Source organism: Clupea harengus, chromosome 18 (assembly GCF_900700415.2).
Source record: "Clupea harengus chromosome 18, Ch_v2.0.2, whole genome shotgun sequence".
NCBI lineage: Eukaryota > Metazoa > Chordata > Actinopteri > Clupeiformes > Clupeidae > Clupea > Clupea harengus.
The window spans coordinates 17,777,914-17,794,047 of NC_045169.1; the positions used below are offsets into that span (position 1 = coordinate 17,777,914).

The following is a 16,134-nucleotide window of genomic DNA, read 5'->3' on the forward strand; positions in this document are numbered from 1 at the left end:
AGACCCAGTGGAATCCTTTTCAGATATTCTCGTCTGACGACAGTACTGACATCAGCAATCTCGCTAGTTTCCGAGATCTGTGTTTGGAGTAAGGGGAAATAAAAACAAAGTAGTTGGACTATCTCTGTGTAGGATATTATAAAATGCCCAGCAAGAAGAAGAAATACAATGCCAGATTCCCTCCGGTAAGTTTTAGCTTTACAGTGTCAATTAACTGAAGCATTTCCAACGTTTGAAGTATCGCTAGAACATGAGAGCATCCTCGGGCGAGATTAGTGGGGCCTTAACGACAAGCTAGCTGTGCTAGTTAGCGCTTCTTAATGCTACCTGGTGTTCTTGCATGATGAAATGTGGAATTCCTGTCATTGTATACTTGAAACAGTATTTTATATGTATTCGCTCCGATGCTACACTAACGGTGTTTCTAGAATCAACAATGTTTTTGGAAGTAAGCAGGCAATAAGATATTGCGTTAGAGTTAGGACTCATGAATGTAATGAACAAAGCTACATGGCTAGCTAGCTGGGCCATTTACCTAACGGTTAGCCTGTAGCCTTATCGGTTGCCTGTGCCCACGTTAGTTCGGCAATACCATATTAGCTTAGCTACTTGGCTATCTGAGTAGTACCTCAACCGTGGAATTACAACTTTGCTGCATTGTGCTTAATTTAGAAAGATCCAACCTCTGTGGATTCAAACCATAAACCTTACTCAGCCTCGTCAGTTCTGACTAGGCTGCTGAAGGTAGTTTGTTGTTACTTAACGTTGCAAACACCAGGGTTAACTGTAGCTTTATTGTATCAGTGCTAGCTTGTAACTGGAAAAGAAAACCTGTTGTGTTAGACTGGTACATCTTGTCAGGCAGTCTAACATACTATGTGAAATGTACAGAAAAGTTACAGGGTACAAATAAGGGTAGTTAAACATTACTAGAATCCTCGTAGATTCTGGGCTCACGCCCTTTACCCAGTTGACTACAAAGTTTGTTAGCCAAATAATTTAAAGGTACCCATCAAAACCAAAAGCAACACCTGTTGCCAATGGTGAAGGCCGGTACAGTTATTGCAAGGATGTATACCATAAGTAAGCCAGTAGAGGAACATACAGGCCTTAACTTAACTTAAAGTAAAATGCATGGGAATTGGAAGAGTTGTTGTGCCTTGCAATGCTGTTTCCTATGAGTCTTTGCAGACACCAGTCAGCCTTCCTTCCATGCCCCTTTAAACACCACACTTGGTAAACGTATTGAAAGCTTCTTAATAATCCTGGGATATTCCTCTGATCTGATTGCTTTGAATTGGTCCCTTATTGCTGATCGTTATAGGCTTGTTTCAAACTATGTTGTTGTTGTTCTTGTGTCTGTGTGTATCATTCTAACGAGGTTTCATTGCCACTTGTAGGCCAGAATTAAGAAGATAATGCAGACGGATGAGGAGATAGGCAAAGTTGCTGCTGCAGTTCCAGTTATAATTTGTATCCTCTTACTCCACACCTTCCTGCTGACGAGAGCTGCCAATCACTAGGGAATCCTCTGTACCACTGCCTTGGATAGATTTGACAGTTTTGCGCACTGTTAAAACAGTCTATAAGGAGAAGTAGTGCATGACATAACAAAACAGGGGGAATGTCTATTGTTTTGCAAGAAGTCTGTTGATCAGGTAATTTAACTAATTATGGTAGACATCAACATGAAAAGCGAGTACTGACATATTAAATGCAACTCTAAGATCACAGGGTGCTTTTTGGACCATTTCACTGTAGAGGTGGGGGGGGGGGGTAGGGTAGATCAGATCTCAAGTAGACAAATAGTTTTCTACTCGCAAAATATTAGGCTAGTCCTGAACATAGTAATCATTGTGAACATCAGCTGATTAAGCCCATGTTGATCTCTGGATAGTTTCACACAAGACTTCTCCCTGACAAGTTCAGTCAAATTAGTCTTATTGTATAGCACATTTTAAAAACAACATGCAGTTGAACGAAGTGATTTACACAGTAAAAAGTGAAGAGTACAGAAAATTACTAACACAAGGACAAAAGCACACATAAACACACCTAGAGAGCCAGAGAATAGCCCAGACTTAAAACATTTGATGGTGGGGGCTGATTGAACATGGAGTTCCACATCTTGGGCCTGGCGACGGAAAAAGCATGATCACGTTTACGCCTCAGGCGACTGTTTGGGATGGTAAGCAGAAGCTTTTGGATGACCTTAGTGCTCTAGGAAGACAGTGGGGTCGTATAAGATGTCGCTGAGATATGCTCAAAGCTTTAAATATGCTTTAAATGCAAACAGCAAAAGTTTAAAGTAGACTCACTCGCTCACGCACACATGCAAAAAACCTGTTATGTGCACACGCACACACGCACACAGAGACCTGTGTACACCCTTCTCCCTAACGTCCTTGACTGAGAACCCCTTCAGCGCGGGCCCTGGAGCTCTTCCTGGAGTCGCTCCTGACGAAAGCATGTCATGTCACACAGTCTCGTAACGCCAAGACCATGACCACGTCACACTTGTAAGTCCTGTTCCCTCCTTCTCTACCCTTTTCTCCATGTCCACACTCAGGGGCCCTGCACTGAGCTCTGAGAGAAATCTGTCAGCATTCTGATCCATCGAACTGCTTCTCACTGTCTAGCTGTCTCTTCTGTGTATAGTGCTGAAAGACAATCCGGTGTTAGTACACAGTCCTGGTTCTGTAAATGGTAAACAAACAAAGTGGCTTGCACCGAACTATACTCTCTTCCAGCCGATCACCACGGAAGGGAGGGGTGTAATTCGATTGCCTGTTCAGCTCGAATATAAACAACCTTTCGCCAGAATCAAGGACTGTACCTTTTAAAGCACGGAGGCATTTCAGCCTGTTCCTATGCATATGCAAGTTTTACCGGTCAAACACAGTCAACCGAGTGCTGTTGACTCTGTTGTATATACTTATCTTTTTTTTACTACTTTATTTCAAGCTTTCATTCACCAAGTTCCAAACAGTTCTTCACTTTACATCAAATTGCCAGTAAATGTATCCTGAAAAGGGGATAATGGTAATATTCCATGTAATTATTTTATTATTATTTATTAATATTAAATGTGTTGTATATACTTGTATGATATTAATAGCCCTATGTCATAGAATTCATAGGTAAGTGGACCAGGTTGTGCATCCATCTCCATAAATGTATCCCTCCTCTCGTCCATAGGAAGCAGTGCATCGAGTTGGAGCAACAGTTTGACTTCCTGAAGGATCTGGTGGCAGCCGTTCCCGACATGCAGGGGGAGGGGGAGGACAACCACACGGAAGGGCCCGGGGAGAAGGTCCCGCGCAGGTAAGGCCAGGGGGACGTGGCCTCAGAGGAGTTGTGGGTCCAGTAAAGATGCGTGTGTTTGTGTGTAGACTTTTCCTTTGGAGTCTTTGGGTCTGAATTGTTTTCATTATTTTCATTATTTATTATTGTTTTTTTAATTAAAGTATTTTTTTTTTTAAATATGCACAGATATTGCACAGGTGCAGATATAAAAGAGATGATCATGAATGATGAAATATTAAAGGGGTCCAGTGATTCAGTAATTCATATGTAGTTGATTATAATTTTGAGTCTTCTCTGAGTTGTTCCTTACCTGTTCTTTTAATGTTAACATCAGGGGATCGTACAGAGATAACGATGAGGTATTAACGGTATCATTTTGCTCTCTTGTCCTTATCTCACTCGGTTACTTTTCCACTTTCTTTCAGAGGTCGCAAGCCAGGATCAGGTCGCAAGAATGGAGGTGCAGGCGCCAAGGGCAAAGATAAGAAGCTGTCAGGCACAGAATCTGAGCAGGAGGTAAATACAATAAAAACTAGCGTGCCGGTATAGCGCTTTCTCATAGACGTATCCATGCTGGAGAACAGTGAGTACTAATGCTGTTGGTGGGTGGCCACATCTTAGGAGACGTGATAGACACGCGCCCCCCATGCCCGAGGACTGTGCTGTCACACAATGCAGGTTACACTAGTACAGCACATCACTGCAGGGCACATTAGCACAGCACTGCAGGTTACACTAGCACAGCGCATCACATCACTGCAGGGTACATTAGCACAGCACTGCAGGTTACACTAGCACTGCAGGTTACACTAGCACAGCACTGCAGGGTACACTAGCACAGCAGGTTACACTAGCACAGCACTGCAGGGTACACTAGCACATCACTGCAGGGTACACTAGCACAGCACAGCACTGCAGGTTACACTAGCACTGCAGGGTACACTAGCACATCACTGCAGGTTACACTAGTACAGCACAGCACAGCACTGCACTGCAGAGTACACTAGCACAGCACTGCAGGGTACACTAGCACATCACTGCAGGTTACACTAGTACAGCACAGCACTGCAGGTTACACTAGCACAGCACTGCAGGGTACACTAGCACATCACTGCAGGTTACACTAGTACAGCACAGCACTGCAGGTTACACTAGCACAGCACAGCACTGCAGGTTACACTAGCACAGCACTGCAGGTTACACTAGCACTGCAGGGTACACTAGCACTGCAGGGGTTTGAGTCAATAGCAATTTGTTCAGCTTCATCACGCGTTCATAACAACAGAAGTGGCATTGTGATTATGACTGACTGTGGGTGGGACAGATGGCTAGGGTTTCTGTCCCTGACGCCGCAACAGCGCCTCCCATTGGTGGATTGGGCACCTGAACCATGGCCCATGAACATAGGCAACTCCAATAGGCTCTGGCAACTTACAGTGAGTGGCCCAGATCATCTGATGCCCTTTGTTCACATAACAGGCAGCATGAGAGGAGTGTGGCAGGAAGTAGATGGAGTCAGAGGTAGCCTGATGTAAATAAAGGAGAGGGGGCATCTCGAATAAGTGAATAATAAAGAGTAGGAGTAGATATGAGCCTAATTGGTGTCAACGCTTTTGGTATCGGTTGAATCATCCATAATTGTATGCACTTGTGAATGACCCGCACAAACAGGTTTTTTTCAGTGGACCATACTTGTTTGTCAGGCCTTTGAGCAGCAGGTACTGCCAGAAGTGCTGTGTGACACAGACATGTTCACTGAATTTGAGGAATTTAACAACGGAAGACACTTTGTAGGTTAGCATATCTGTGGTTGAGATAAGGCAGTCCTAGGCCTACTTCAGATGTATTGTTGGCCAGCGTGTATGCAGGTATGATCTAGGAAGCTGCCCCACCTGTCCAGTCTAGGTGTGAAGTCCTGTGAAACTTTGTCACATTGCATGGGAAACCTAACAGCCGCTTGAACGGGTGCAAAAGTAAACTTCTGAACGAATGCTAATGCATCCACGTCTCCATGGCAACAGGAGGACTCGGAAGACAGCGAGACAGATGGCGAGGAGGAGGACGGCTCCCAGTCGAGCACCAATCAGCAGTCAGCATCACACTTCGACAGGTGAGGCTCCACCTTTGACCCTGCCCATCCACCTGTGTCGGTCACACATGAGTGTGTCAGCGTGCTTGTATGTGCACGCTGTCTTGTGAAGAACTTCCCATTGTTATCTTGTACATGGTCACATTCTGTGCGTTCCTTTGTGGTGGCTTCTGTGCATAGATATTACTGTGCAAGTGACTTTAGACTATGCGTAAGGCTTATGACATGGGTAAAGTATTTGTGCCTGCATCCTTGCAAGATGAATGAGAATAAATGAGTATGTATCTCTCTCTCTCTCTCTCTCTCTCTTTATCAGTGGATGCAATCTCTGGAGCATGTGTGTTGTTTAAGAGTTAAACTAGCAACATCTCAGGTTCTTGTTGATATTGTTGTTGTTTTTCCAACAACAAACTGCAAACAGATACTGGTTACCATGACAACCACCGAACATATCCTTGTGTAACTGCCTCTCTTCGGGAAAGCTGTCCCGTCTCTCTCTCTATCTGTCTTTGGGTTTAATGACTTTCTGTGTGACCTCACTGTCTTTGTGACTGCCTGTCTAACTGTCTTTTTCCCTCCGTCTGCCCCCTCCTCTCTCTCCCCCTTCCTCCTGCAGTCACGACATGGCCCCACAGTACACGCACATGGGCACATTACCGGGAGGTGTGGCCCCCATGCAGCCGGCCTCCTTTGCCCCCCACCCCTCGCTGATGGCTACCGCGCCACCCACTGCCCCCGTGCCCCACCCCGATCAGGAAGATGACGACGAGGACTACGACTCTTAGCTCCCCCCACCTCCTCCTCCTTCTCACCTCCTCTCTCCCTTCTCCAAAACCTCCCCCTACTCTTTTACGATTTCTTTTACTCTTAGGTTCTTCTCTCGTCTGGCTGCCTGCTTTGCTCTCGTATAGGGTTGTGTAGGGCGTCTTTGGTGGGGGATTGGATGACCGCAAGTGGTAACTTCAATGCAAGGAAACCCCCCCCAACCCCTACACCTTTTTGTGTGTGTCCCCCCTCCCTCTACTGAACACAAGAGATTTCTTGATACTGTAGAGGATGAGCAGCAGTCTCCATGTGAAGACTTAAGACTTGGTTGTATATTAGCTAATGTGTTTTTGAGTTTCTCTGTTTCATTCTTTTTTTCTTTTTTTTTTTGTTATTGTTTTTAATTCTTATTTTATTGTGAAGCAGGAAGACAGGAAGGAGACAAAAAAAAGAAAACGTTTAGAATCCAGAATCCAGTAAGTTTCTTGTTGTAATAACAGAAATTTAGACATGGAGGGCCAACCTTCTGGATTAGTTTAGGATACCTCCTTTTTAGTTTGCACTTTGTCTGTGTTTCCTTTAGTTTCCACCAATCATAATGCACACCTAAACAGGAAAGAAACAAATACAGAAGAAAAGAAGCTATACATATCACCCCATTCCCGACTGTTTATTATAGAGCCATTGCTGCTCTGCTTTGCGTAAAAAAAAAAAGAAAAAGAAAAACAAGTGTCCCCAGTACACTGGAAAAATCACACATCTACTCCTCATAATGGAGGAGAGAAGAATTTTAAATAATTCATTTTCATCTTGGTGTATTGGCTGTACAAATGTTGCCACAATGTTGTAACGATCAGTCATACACCCTGAGAAATAGGAGCAGTTTCCCAGTTTGTCTTGTTGAAGGTTTCCTGGCAGATCTGAAAAAGGAAATGTAAACAGTGCCAGTCTCTTTGCCGTCTCGTGAGCTGGCTGAAATCTTCACGACAGAGAAAAGAATGGATTCACTAAATTAATTCTCCAACGCCTTTTCTATGCTGTTGTATTGTAAATTGTTTTTTATTATGAAATCCCCCTGTCAACCGTAACTCGAATCCTACTTCCGCTAAGGAGGAGGAGTATCAGTGTGTGTACGCCAAGGCAACACGAGGTGCAAACAGTAAACTTTTTAAAAGCTCACTTTGGGATTTATCGCCTCAGTCATGCTGCTCAAAAGTGGATTTTACTTCAATATTGTTTCCGTTGTGGTTTATTTTCTTGTGTCACAGCCACACTGGCTTTCATTGGTTGAGCAGAACGGAGCAGGCACTCGTATGTGAACATGGCCGATCCGGCAAGTCGGGTTCAGAATTGGCTCGGACTGGGGGCTGATCTGGCACTGATGTGGCCCTGATGTGGTCCTGGTGAGGCCCTGTTTCAAAGCTAGTTGCTCTCCCAGGTCATTTACAACACTGAAGTCTCACTTAAGTCTTCTTATGTACCTCAACATAGAGACGTTTAGATATTTACATTACATTTGTTCTGTTCCCTATTCTTTTACATTGTTTTAATCTGCTCAGCAAGTCCCCCCGACCCCTCCAATTGTATTTCTGCCCCCCCCCCCCCCCCCCCCCCCCCCTCAAAATGTTCGATTTGAAGTTGTATGTAAACTTTTAACATTCTTTTTATTTTGTATGGGTGAAATAAATTTGAAATTTCAATATATAACCTGGTAAATTTGTTTATTTTTTTCTGTCAGCTTGTTACATGGTTAAAGTCTCCAGTCACAGGGTAGTATGTAGTCTAGTCTATATTAGGACTCCTACTGTGTGTTAGCATATACATTTGGATAAACATCCATGGGTAGCTACTGACAACGCATCTGTGGAGTCCTACTGTATTTGACTTAGACACACACGTTTGACGTGTGTGTGTGAGCGTGTGTGCTGTATGTCTGTCTCTCTGAAAGAGGAAAAGTATGTGAGTAAATATTGACCTACATTGAAAAGGTTATCCACACTCTATCTACTCCCTCTTCAGCACCAGGGCTGTGTGGTGTTTGCTTTTCGACACCCCACCCCGACCTTCCAGAAATATCTCCACAGGTTGTCGGGTACAGTCTGCCAGTTTGCTCCCAGCAACTCGCACCTGAGTGCCACATCGTGCCGGCCGTCGCCCCACTCATTCGCAGCACCACGGCACTTCCGTCAGCACGGTTATTGATTCTCTCCGTCCCACCCAGACGACCGCATTCCCTCCCAAGTCAAATGGAGGCTATGACTCTTCGGACGAGGCCTGACTGAACTGTGTGCCACTTGGGCGTAGTAAAACACATTTCTGTAGAAAGCCAGAGGTTACCTTTTTTTTTTTGTAAACCTCACAAGCCATAAAAAGTGAAAAGTGCTAATTTTATTAAAGTGTGAAGTGAAGAACCAGCTGTTTTTCATTACACACTCTATGCCATAATAGCCCAAACAGATGTTTCCCATCTAGTGCAGCCACAAACTGGTCAGCATATAAACCAAAATCTGCTGTTTCCTTTTATATCTCATTAGTGACTACATTATGACGCTTTACTTCATTGGGGGTTATTGTGTAGCTTGCGGAGCACACAGCTGCGGTTGGGGAAACGAGAGTAAGCCACTTGTAGTATGAAAAGGTGAAAGATGGCCACCAGGTGTCTAAAGGGAAAGGGAAGAGAAGAGTAGGGCTGGCCACAGAAAAAAAAAGCCAAGGGCTTTGGCTTTTTTTTTTTTTCGCCAACTGGGCAGGAGCGCCAGCCTAGCACGCTGCCGGGCCGTATCACCAGCTTAGTGTTGTAGCAGCATGCTTTGGAGAGTGGTTGATTTGATTTGATGAGATGGTTGGATATGTAGCGATAACTTTATTGATCCCCAAAGGGGGGTTGTAGAAAACTGCAGTGAGTCACAAAATAATTTCACACCATGTTCCTTTGCCGCTCATGTGTAACTAAGACAACCAGATGGAGCACAGATCAGTAGGGCTACATGGGCGCCATTGATGGAGTAACATTTCTTCTTTTACCCAATAAATAGATTTAAATCACTAACTATCCAAAGCCCCCTTTACCGTCGTCTATGGCGTTAAGTATTTTGGCTGACCAGTCTCATCAACAGGAATTCTTCTAGACAATCCCACTTTTTTTTGGGAGGTAAAGACAAGCCTTGGTGTATACAATGGCACTATGTATACCACCAGAGGTAACCTTACACACAGATGACTTTTAGTTCTCGTAAGATCACATAAGAGATCCTTTCAAGACAAAGAGATCCATGCGCAGACATGGACCTGCACAGTGAAGCCTGCCCTAACCAGTGCATAGTGTGCATAGATTCAAAATGGAAGCCTTATACTATTTCCTTAATTACACTAAACCACTTCATTTGAACCTTTGGCCTCTGAATGTGAAACTAGCCTCAGCATTCTAAATGCTGAATATGGAGATGAAACTCGGCTATGAGGCTTGAACAAAGTTACATAGAACGGAATCAGTACAGAATGGCTTCTGACTTTAGACACACACACACATTGTCTCTTCATTCTTCTCTTCCCCTTAGCCGTTAGCTGCTGAGAGTGTGCACCGAGTTTGGCCACGTTGTTGCGACCACCAGGCCATGAAAACACACACACACACTCACACACACTCACACACACAAACACACACACACATATTCTTTTTCTCACACACCACCAGGCCATGAAAACAACGGCATCCTTCCTGCAGACATGATGAGTCAGCGCCCAGCCACTGCTAGGGAGGAAGAGGGGTGGTGGTGGTGGGGGGGGGGGGTGTTGACCGGCGGGATTGGAGTTAGAGGGTCTGGAGGGGGTTGGAGGCAGCAGAGAACCAGACAAGCACCTGTGCTGTGAGAGCAGGAGCCACCGCAATCAAAAGGGCCGGAGACGGAAATACACCATTTCCTGTGACCACGTAAAAGTAAAGGTCAAACCCCTCCCCACCCCTCTCTGTGACATACATACACTGCTACAGTTTGGACCCCTGTGAGTGCCAACAGGGCGGGCTGAAGTGATGCTTAAATCAATTTTGGTTACAGCCCAGCAGTTATTAACCAGTGAATGAACTAAACTTGGTAGTCCACGTGTTACTAAGATCAGCATTGCATTTGATCTATCAGCGGTCTCATACTTTCCATTCATATGTAGTGCTGATAAGGTGTCTAGTCAAGAGTATTGACTACTGGGAATTCCCACTATTGAGTCACTGAGTATATTGACTGCACTACACATGTGTTTGGACCTTTCAAACAGTGCTGCTGCAGCTGAAGTGTAAAAGGATTGACCATTTTAGTGACCAGGACAAAGAACACAAAAATGCACTTTGGTATGTCACTTATGGGGCATTTATGGGGAGCGCAGAGCAGTTGTCTCAGTACACTTATCGGGTAAAGTGTCGAGTTTGCAAGCAGGTGAAGCTACACTTTTTCTCTGGTGTGTTGTTCCCTTTAGCCTGTTAGTCAGCCACGTCATGAGCTAGGTGCAGTAAGTAAGTATAATCCCGTGAATTACTGGAACTGGGCGGGTGAAATGTGTAATGTCGTTTGTTTTAAGTTGTTCCTTTCTCCGAAGAGAAGGACTGCCTTTGATAGGGCATTTGTTATCAGCGTATGGAGGGAGGAGACGATGGAGACGAGAATCGCGTTGTGTCTGTCATCTGATTCTTTTCCTGCTGGGAGAGAGAAAAAAAAGCGTGCGAAACCCCACCCTCTCGCTGACTGTAAGCACGGACGTAGTGTGGTGAGAGAACGGGACGAGAGAAGGCGTTAGAAGGAACGGGAACATAACAAACCTACAAAAAGATAACAACGATTTTCCAGATATCTGTCTTTAACAGCTCACGAATATCTTGGATTTAGTCTGTGAACTGTCAGAGGATTTGAGGAAGTAAATGCTGTCCGCTGGATGTGTGTTTCTCTTCAAAAAATAGACCAAGTCGGTTTGTATGGTCCTTCCTGTTCAGAAAACTCGAAGGAAAGAAACTTCACTTTCTTCATGTGATCGTCCAAGTACTTGACAGCGTCCTTCATCTGCTCAACAATCACACGATGGCACCTTGAAGATGCAAGAAGTGTCGGAATAGTATAACTGAAAACAGGGTTGTTTTCGGCTAGGACCGTTACCCACTTTGTGAAAGAGCTGACCAACTTGCCGTAAAGCACGGGAGCGCAAAACTCAATGCTCTTTTCCTGCCATTCTTCTCGACTTCTCTCCGCTTCCTGCTTGTGGTGGCCACGGCACTTAACGACTAAAAATACAGAAAACTCTAGATGGACAACTGAATCGAGCTGGGATTATTTCGGTCACTTCGCCAGACAATGCGTTATCACTCAACATTTAGAGCAGTTTGGTTTATGTTGTTGCATTGTGATTCTTGCAATTGCGTTGTTGCAATAGAGACATTCCCAGAGTTATTTTATGATTAGAGACTAAACAGGATTTTTATGAATATTTCCGGTTTGCAGTTTTAACTAGTAAACACATTGGATGTGCAGTGGTAAAATATAATCAGGCTAATAACCAGGAAACAATGTACAACACGAACTCTTAACAGGAATAGCATTGTCAATCATGCCTTTTTACGCACTGGCACGGTTGACCAAATTCTTGCACACAGTGAGCCCTTGTGTTTGATCATTGTCATTTTATATGGAGACATATGCATTCCATGTCTGCTCTTTTCGGTGATATCAGTTCAGCTACAGCTAAACACGACTCTGTGTTTGCTTGCCTGGCTTCGGAGGGGATTTTACAAGTCCCCGATGAGCCCACTAAACGCAGAGGACAGGGAGAGCGGAGTTATAAAGTATGCGTTTGTACTTTATTTTCAATATCTCACAAGATCGAGCCCGGTTTAACCCATCTACGTAGGTTCCATGGAGCCACTGAAGAACATATTATCTCGAGCAGGCTCGCTGTCGAACTGGAAAAATCTCGAACAGTCGCAAAAGGGAAACTCTACCAATCCTGTATGGACCGCGCTTTTCGACTATGAAGCGTCTGGCAACGACGAGCTCACCCTCCGCAAAGGTGACTTGGTCGAAGTGCTGTCACGAGACTCGGAGATATCCGGAGATGAGGGCTGGTGGGCGGGTAAGGTAAACAATAAGGTTGGCATATTCCCATCGAACTACGTCTCCTTCAAGCCAAGCGGCTATGGCAAACTGCAGGGCAGCGGAGTGGTCGGCCCAGCAGTTGTGGCCGAGTTTCAACCCGAGGCGGTGGATTTTCGGGATCTAAGCTTGCAAGAGGTTATTGGCGTGGGTGGCTTCGGTAAGGTGTACCGTGGGACGTGGAGAGGGGACCTGGTGGCCGTGAAGGCTGCCCGCCAAGACCCGGACGAGGACATCAGCGTCACAGCCCAAAATGTAGTGCAGGAGGCTAGGCTGTTTGCCATGCTCACTCACCCGAACATTATCGCCCTCAAAGGGGTTTGCCTGCAGGAACCAAACCTGTGCCTCATTATGGAGTACGCCGCCGGTGGCCCGTTGAGCCGGGCCCTGGCCGGACGTCGCATCCCCCCGCACGTCCTTGTCAACTGGGCCGTGCAGATAGCCAAGGGAATGCTCTACCTCCACAGCGGGGCCATTGTGCCCGTCATCCACAGGGACCTGAAGTCAAACAACAGTAAGTTCATCGCACGTGTTTCTGTGTGCAAGATTAACTTTTTTTTTTAAGGTAGATGTTTATTTTTCACATTTTACAGATCAAGATTCTATTGTTTTTTGTTGTTGTTATGTAGCCTACTTGGGAAAACTACATAACAGTTGGGCTGTTTTGTAAGATACCAGGAAGTGTAGGCCTTCCCAGATTTCTTTTTCTTTTGATACTTCAGTCAACCATGTTGCCCAGGTACTCTTCTGTCCTTTGGTTTATGATTGCCGTTGGTTCTTTTGGGCAACTCAACCCAGTGAACCCGGTAGTGTAAGATCTTCAGTCAATCACTCTACTGTCAGCCAAAAACTCAGTCCCGTGTCTAGACAACCAAAACTGACTGTGATGCCAAACAAATGGCCCATTTTTTATTAATTGGGCTACTTCCTTTCCAAAATGTAGGAGACAAAGAGAGAGGCAGAAATGGGGACACTTTTTCATCGTTCGAGCCAAGGGCCCAGTTTTGCTGTGTCTTGTTCTGTCAACCTCGAATTTGCCCTCGTAAGCTCCCTTCAAAAGCATGGAGAAATTGTGTTAATCATTCAGAGTAGTTCGTACACTGCCCTACACCAGAGAGGAGCTGGCATCTAAAAATGACTCATGCCGCTCAGGCTACTCCAAAACGGATGAAAAATAGCTGCTTGATAAAGGAGGCAAAGCTGAAGAGCAAAGGTCAAGAGAAGGTCCAAAAGGTCCAGACTAACTTAGACCGGAATGGACTTTGTAAATAGTGTGGACGTGTGCGTACTTGTGTATGAAAGTGTCTCGAGTTTTAAAGCAGTTGCTGTTAACTATTTACGTTTCAACTTTCTGACTAGTGTAAAGTTAGGTAATATAAAGTGTATTACATGTTTCTCTTTCATAACATTCAGATAATATTGCGTTCACAGCTTTTATTAACAAGTTAATACACATCTACCGATTCAAGTAATGAACAATATGGCTAAAAAAACCTTATATCTCAAAGAAGAAATTGCTATTATACGATGGTTTAATGTGTGTCAGTATTTGTAATATAAAAAGTGAACACATCATACTCCTATATTTTAATAGTTCCATTCAGTTGAAATAAAGAATAAAAACAAATTGCACACACAGCATATCTTAAGTGCTATCAAAGGCTGCCAAAATGAATTTGGGTGGTAGAGGAGTCGTTCAGCAGTCGCACGGTTGCTAGTTCTATCCAGACTCCTCCTCACCAGGTGTCGAAGTGTCCTTGAGCAAGTCAATGAACCACCAGCCGCACCTGATGTGGAGGTTGGCTCCTAAAATAGTAGCCTCCGCCATCGGTGTATGAATGGGTAGATGTCTTAGGCATTAATCCGCCATCGGTGTGTGATTGGGTAGATGTCACCTTAGATAGTAGCCTCTGCCGTCGGTGTATGAATGGGCAGATGCCACCTTAGATAGTAGCCTCTGCCATCGGTGTGTGAATGGGTAGATGTCTGAGGCATTAATCTGGCATCGGCTCTCTATATAAATGCAGTTAATTTACCATTTACCATTCCCTTCATCCATGTAGTGGTGTGTCCAGAACCACCTCCACCTCCGATTCAGCCTTCCTTATCCTTCCTTATCCTTCCTTATCCTTCCTCCGTAGCCCCATGAGTTTCCTTCATCCTGCTCCTATGCGTGGTACACTGTTATCCTATTATAGGCCTATGTGTGTGAACTTGTATTGTGAAGGGGGTCATCCTACGGGATGTGTGTTCACCTGTTTGTGTATTTCACTCTACCAGATGCATGGTTTCGCTCTTGGTCTTTCTTTCGATCTTTCTGCCCTGATCCGGCTCCAACCATCCCTCACCCAAGAATGTATCCTCATACCTCATACTTGTCGAATTTTTATTTAATTTAATTTAATTTATTTTAATTTTGACCATACTGTCTGATCACTGGCCTTTCCACTCTCTCTCTCTCTCCCCTTCTCTTTCCTCCTTTCCTCTACCCTGGAACCCCCCCCCCCCCCCCCCCCCCCCCCCCCCGAGCCAGATCCACAACTGGAAAACACCAGCTTGTCCTGCAGCTTGTTGTGCAAAAAAGCAGAGGTATCCATGTGGGGTTTTGTTCTCCACATGCAGCCATGGCTGAGAACACACACACAGACCCTGCTCTGTGCTGCTGGGAGATGGGAGATGTTATCACCTCCCCAGTCAGACTCCTCCTAGCCCCCCCGCCCCCACTTGTCTGTTGTTTTTTAATTCTTTTACGAAAAGAGAGGGAGAGAGGCTGAAAGACAGGGGGAAAAGCCTTGTCTCAGACCTGCCCTTACTTGTCTCTTTGGCTCAGCTGCACAAGAAAGCAATATCCTGTTGTCTTTTGTGTGTGTGTGTGTGTGTGTGTGTGTATGTGTGTTTGAGTCTGTCTCTCTCTGTGTGTGTAAGTGTGTCAGAGTACTTTTCCCCGCCCACCATGTGTGTGTGTGTGTTGTGGAGAGAGCTGGGGGTTGGTTTTGGCCCTAGTGTTTTTGTTTCCCTTCTGATGCACTTCAAAAAGCTGGACATTGCTGTTCACCATCAAACAGACAAGATCTCAAGCAGCCATACTTCTCCAACGTACATAGTTCACGTATTCCTTCCATGTACACGGTTCATTTTCCCAGTTTGCATGTACATTTATTTGGTTGGCATGAAGTGATAAACATTACAGGTATGACACACGTTCCCTTTACTAGTTTGTTTGCTCCCTGGGTGTTGAATCTGTGTATGACACACGTTCCCTTTACATTTTTCGTGTTTTGGTTGTAGAAAGTTCAATGCGGATCTTGTTCAACAAAACTTGCAAAGCTTTGCCATAAGATGATACGCCAAAGTTCTGCCAACTGAAAAAAAAACGAATCCGTATGTATCCGTATTAGGGATGGGCATTCGATTAAATTGTCTTAATCGATCGTCGGGAGAATTAACGATCGATTTTCGATTAATCATTAATATTTTTATATTAAAATTCACTATTTATAGGCTATATTAAAATGCAGTGAAAATAGAAAAAACACAGCGTGTTTCCTCATTGAGATATTTATTACAAGATGAACAACTCTTGCGGCAGTTAAACTTACAAGATGGACAACTCTTGAGGCAGTTAAACGGGATCCGTTCAATGGTTACACTTGAAAATATGCGCTGCTGTACTCTTAAGCAGCGGAGCCGACAACTAGAAGCCGGTGCTCATAAACACAACTGACCTTCGTTTTTTTTTCTCTCTAACTAATTAATCTCACATTTTGAAATTCATTCATCTAGATTCATCGTGATTAAAAGTTTGTTTTCTTCTAAAGACTAAATCTTATAAATTAACGAGTAATC

The 16,134-nt window shown here is 44.6% G+C and overlaps 2 protein-coding genes across 2 annotated transcripts in view; both read left to right on the top strand.

The window, feature by feature from the left end:
• Positions 1 to 3: 3 nt before the first annotated feature.
• Positions 4 to 7,757, top strand: drap1 (DR1-associated protein 1 (negative cofactor 2 alpha)). The gene is made up of 7 exons (XM_012830868.3): positions 4 to 185; positions 1,401 to 1,473; positions 2,426 to 2,519; positions 3,199 to 3,324; positions 3,732 to 3,822; positions 5,328 to 5,416; positions 6,012 to 7,757. The coding sequence occupies exons 1-7, from the start codon at positions 144 to 146 to the stop codon at positions 6,178 to 6,180; spliced, it is 684 nt and encodes a 227-aa protein (XP_012686322.1). The 5' UTR covers positions 4 to 143; the 3' UTR covers positions 6,181 to 7,757.
• Positions 7,758 to 10,735: 2,978 nt separating this feature from the next.
• The window catches only part of LOC105903099 (mitogen-activated protein kinase kinase kinase 11), a 39,541-nt gene continuing 34,142 nt past the window's right edge, over positions 10,736 to 16,134 (top strand). The window contains exon 1 of the mRNA XM_031584661.2: positions 10,736 to 12,802. Within this exon, the coding sequence (XP_031440521.1) occupies positions 12,052 to 12,802 (751 nt within the window). The 5' untranslated portion in view covers positions 10,736 to 12,051. The remainder of the gene's footprint in view (positions 12,803 to 16,134) is intronic.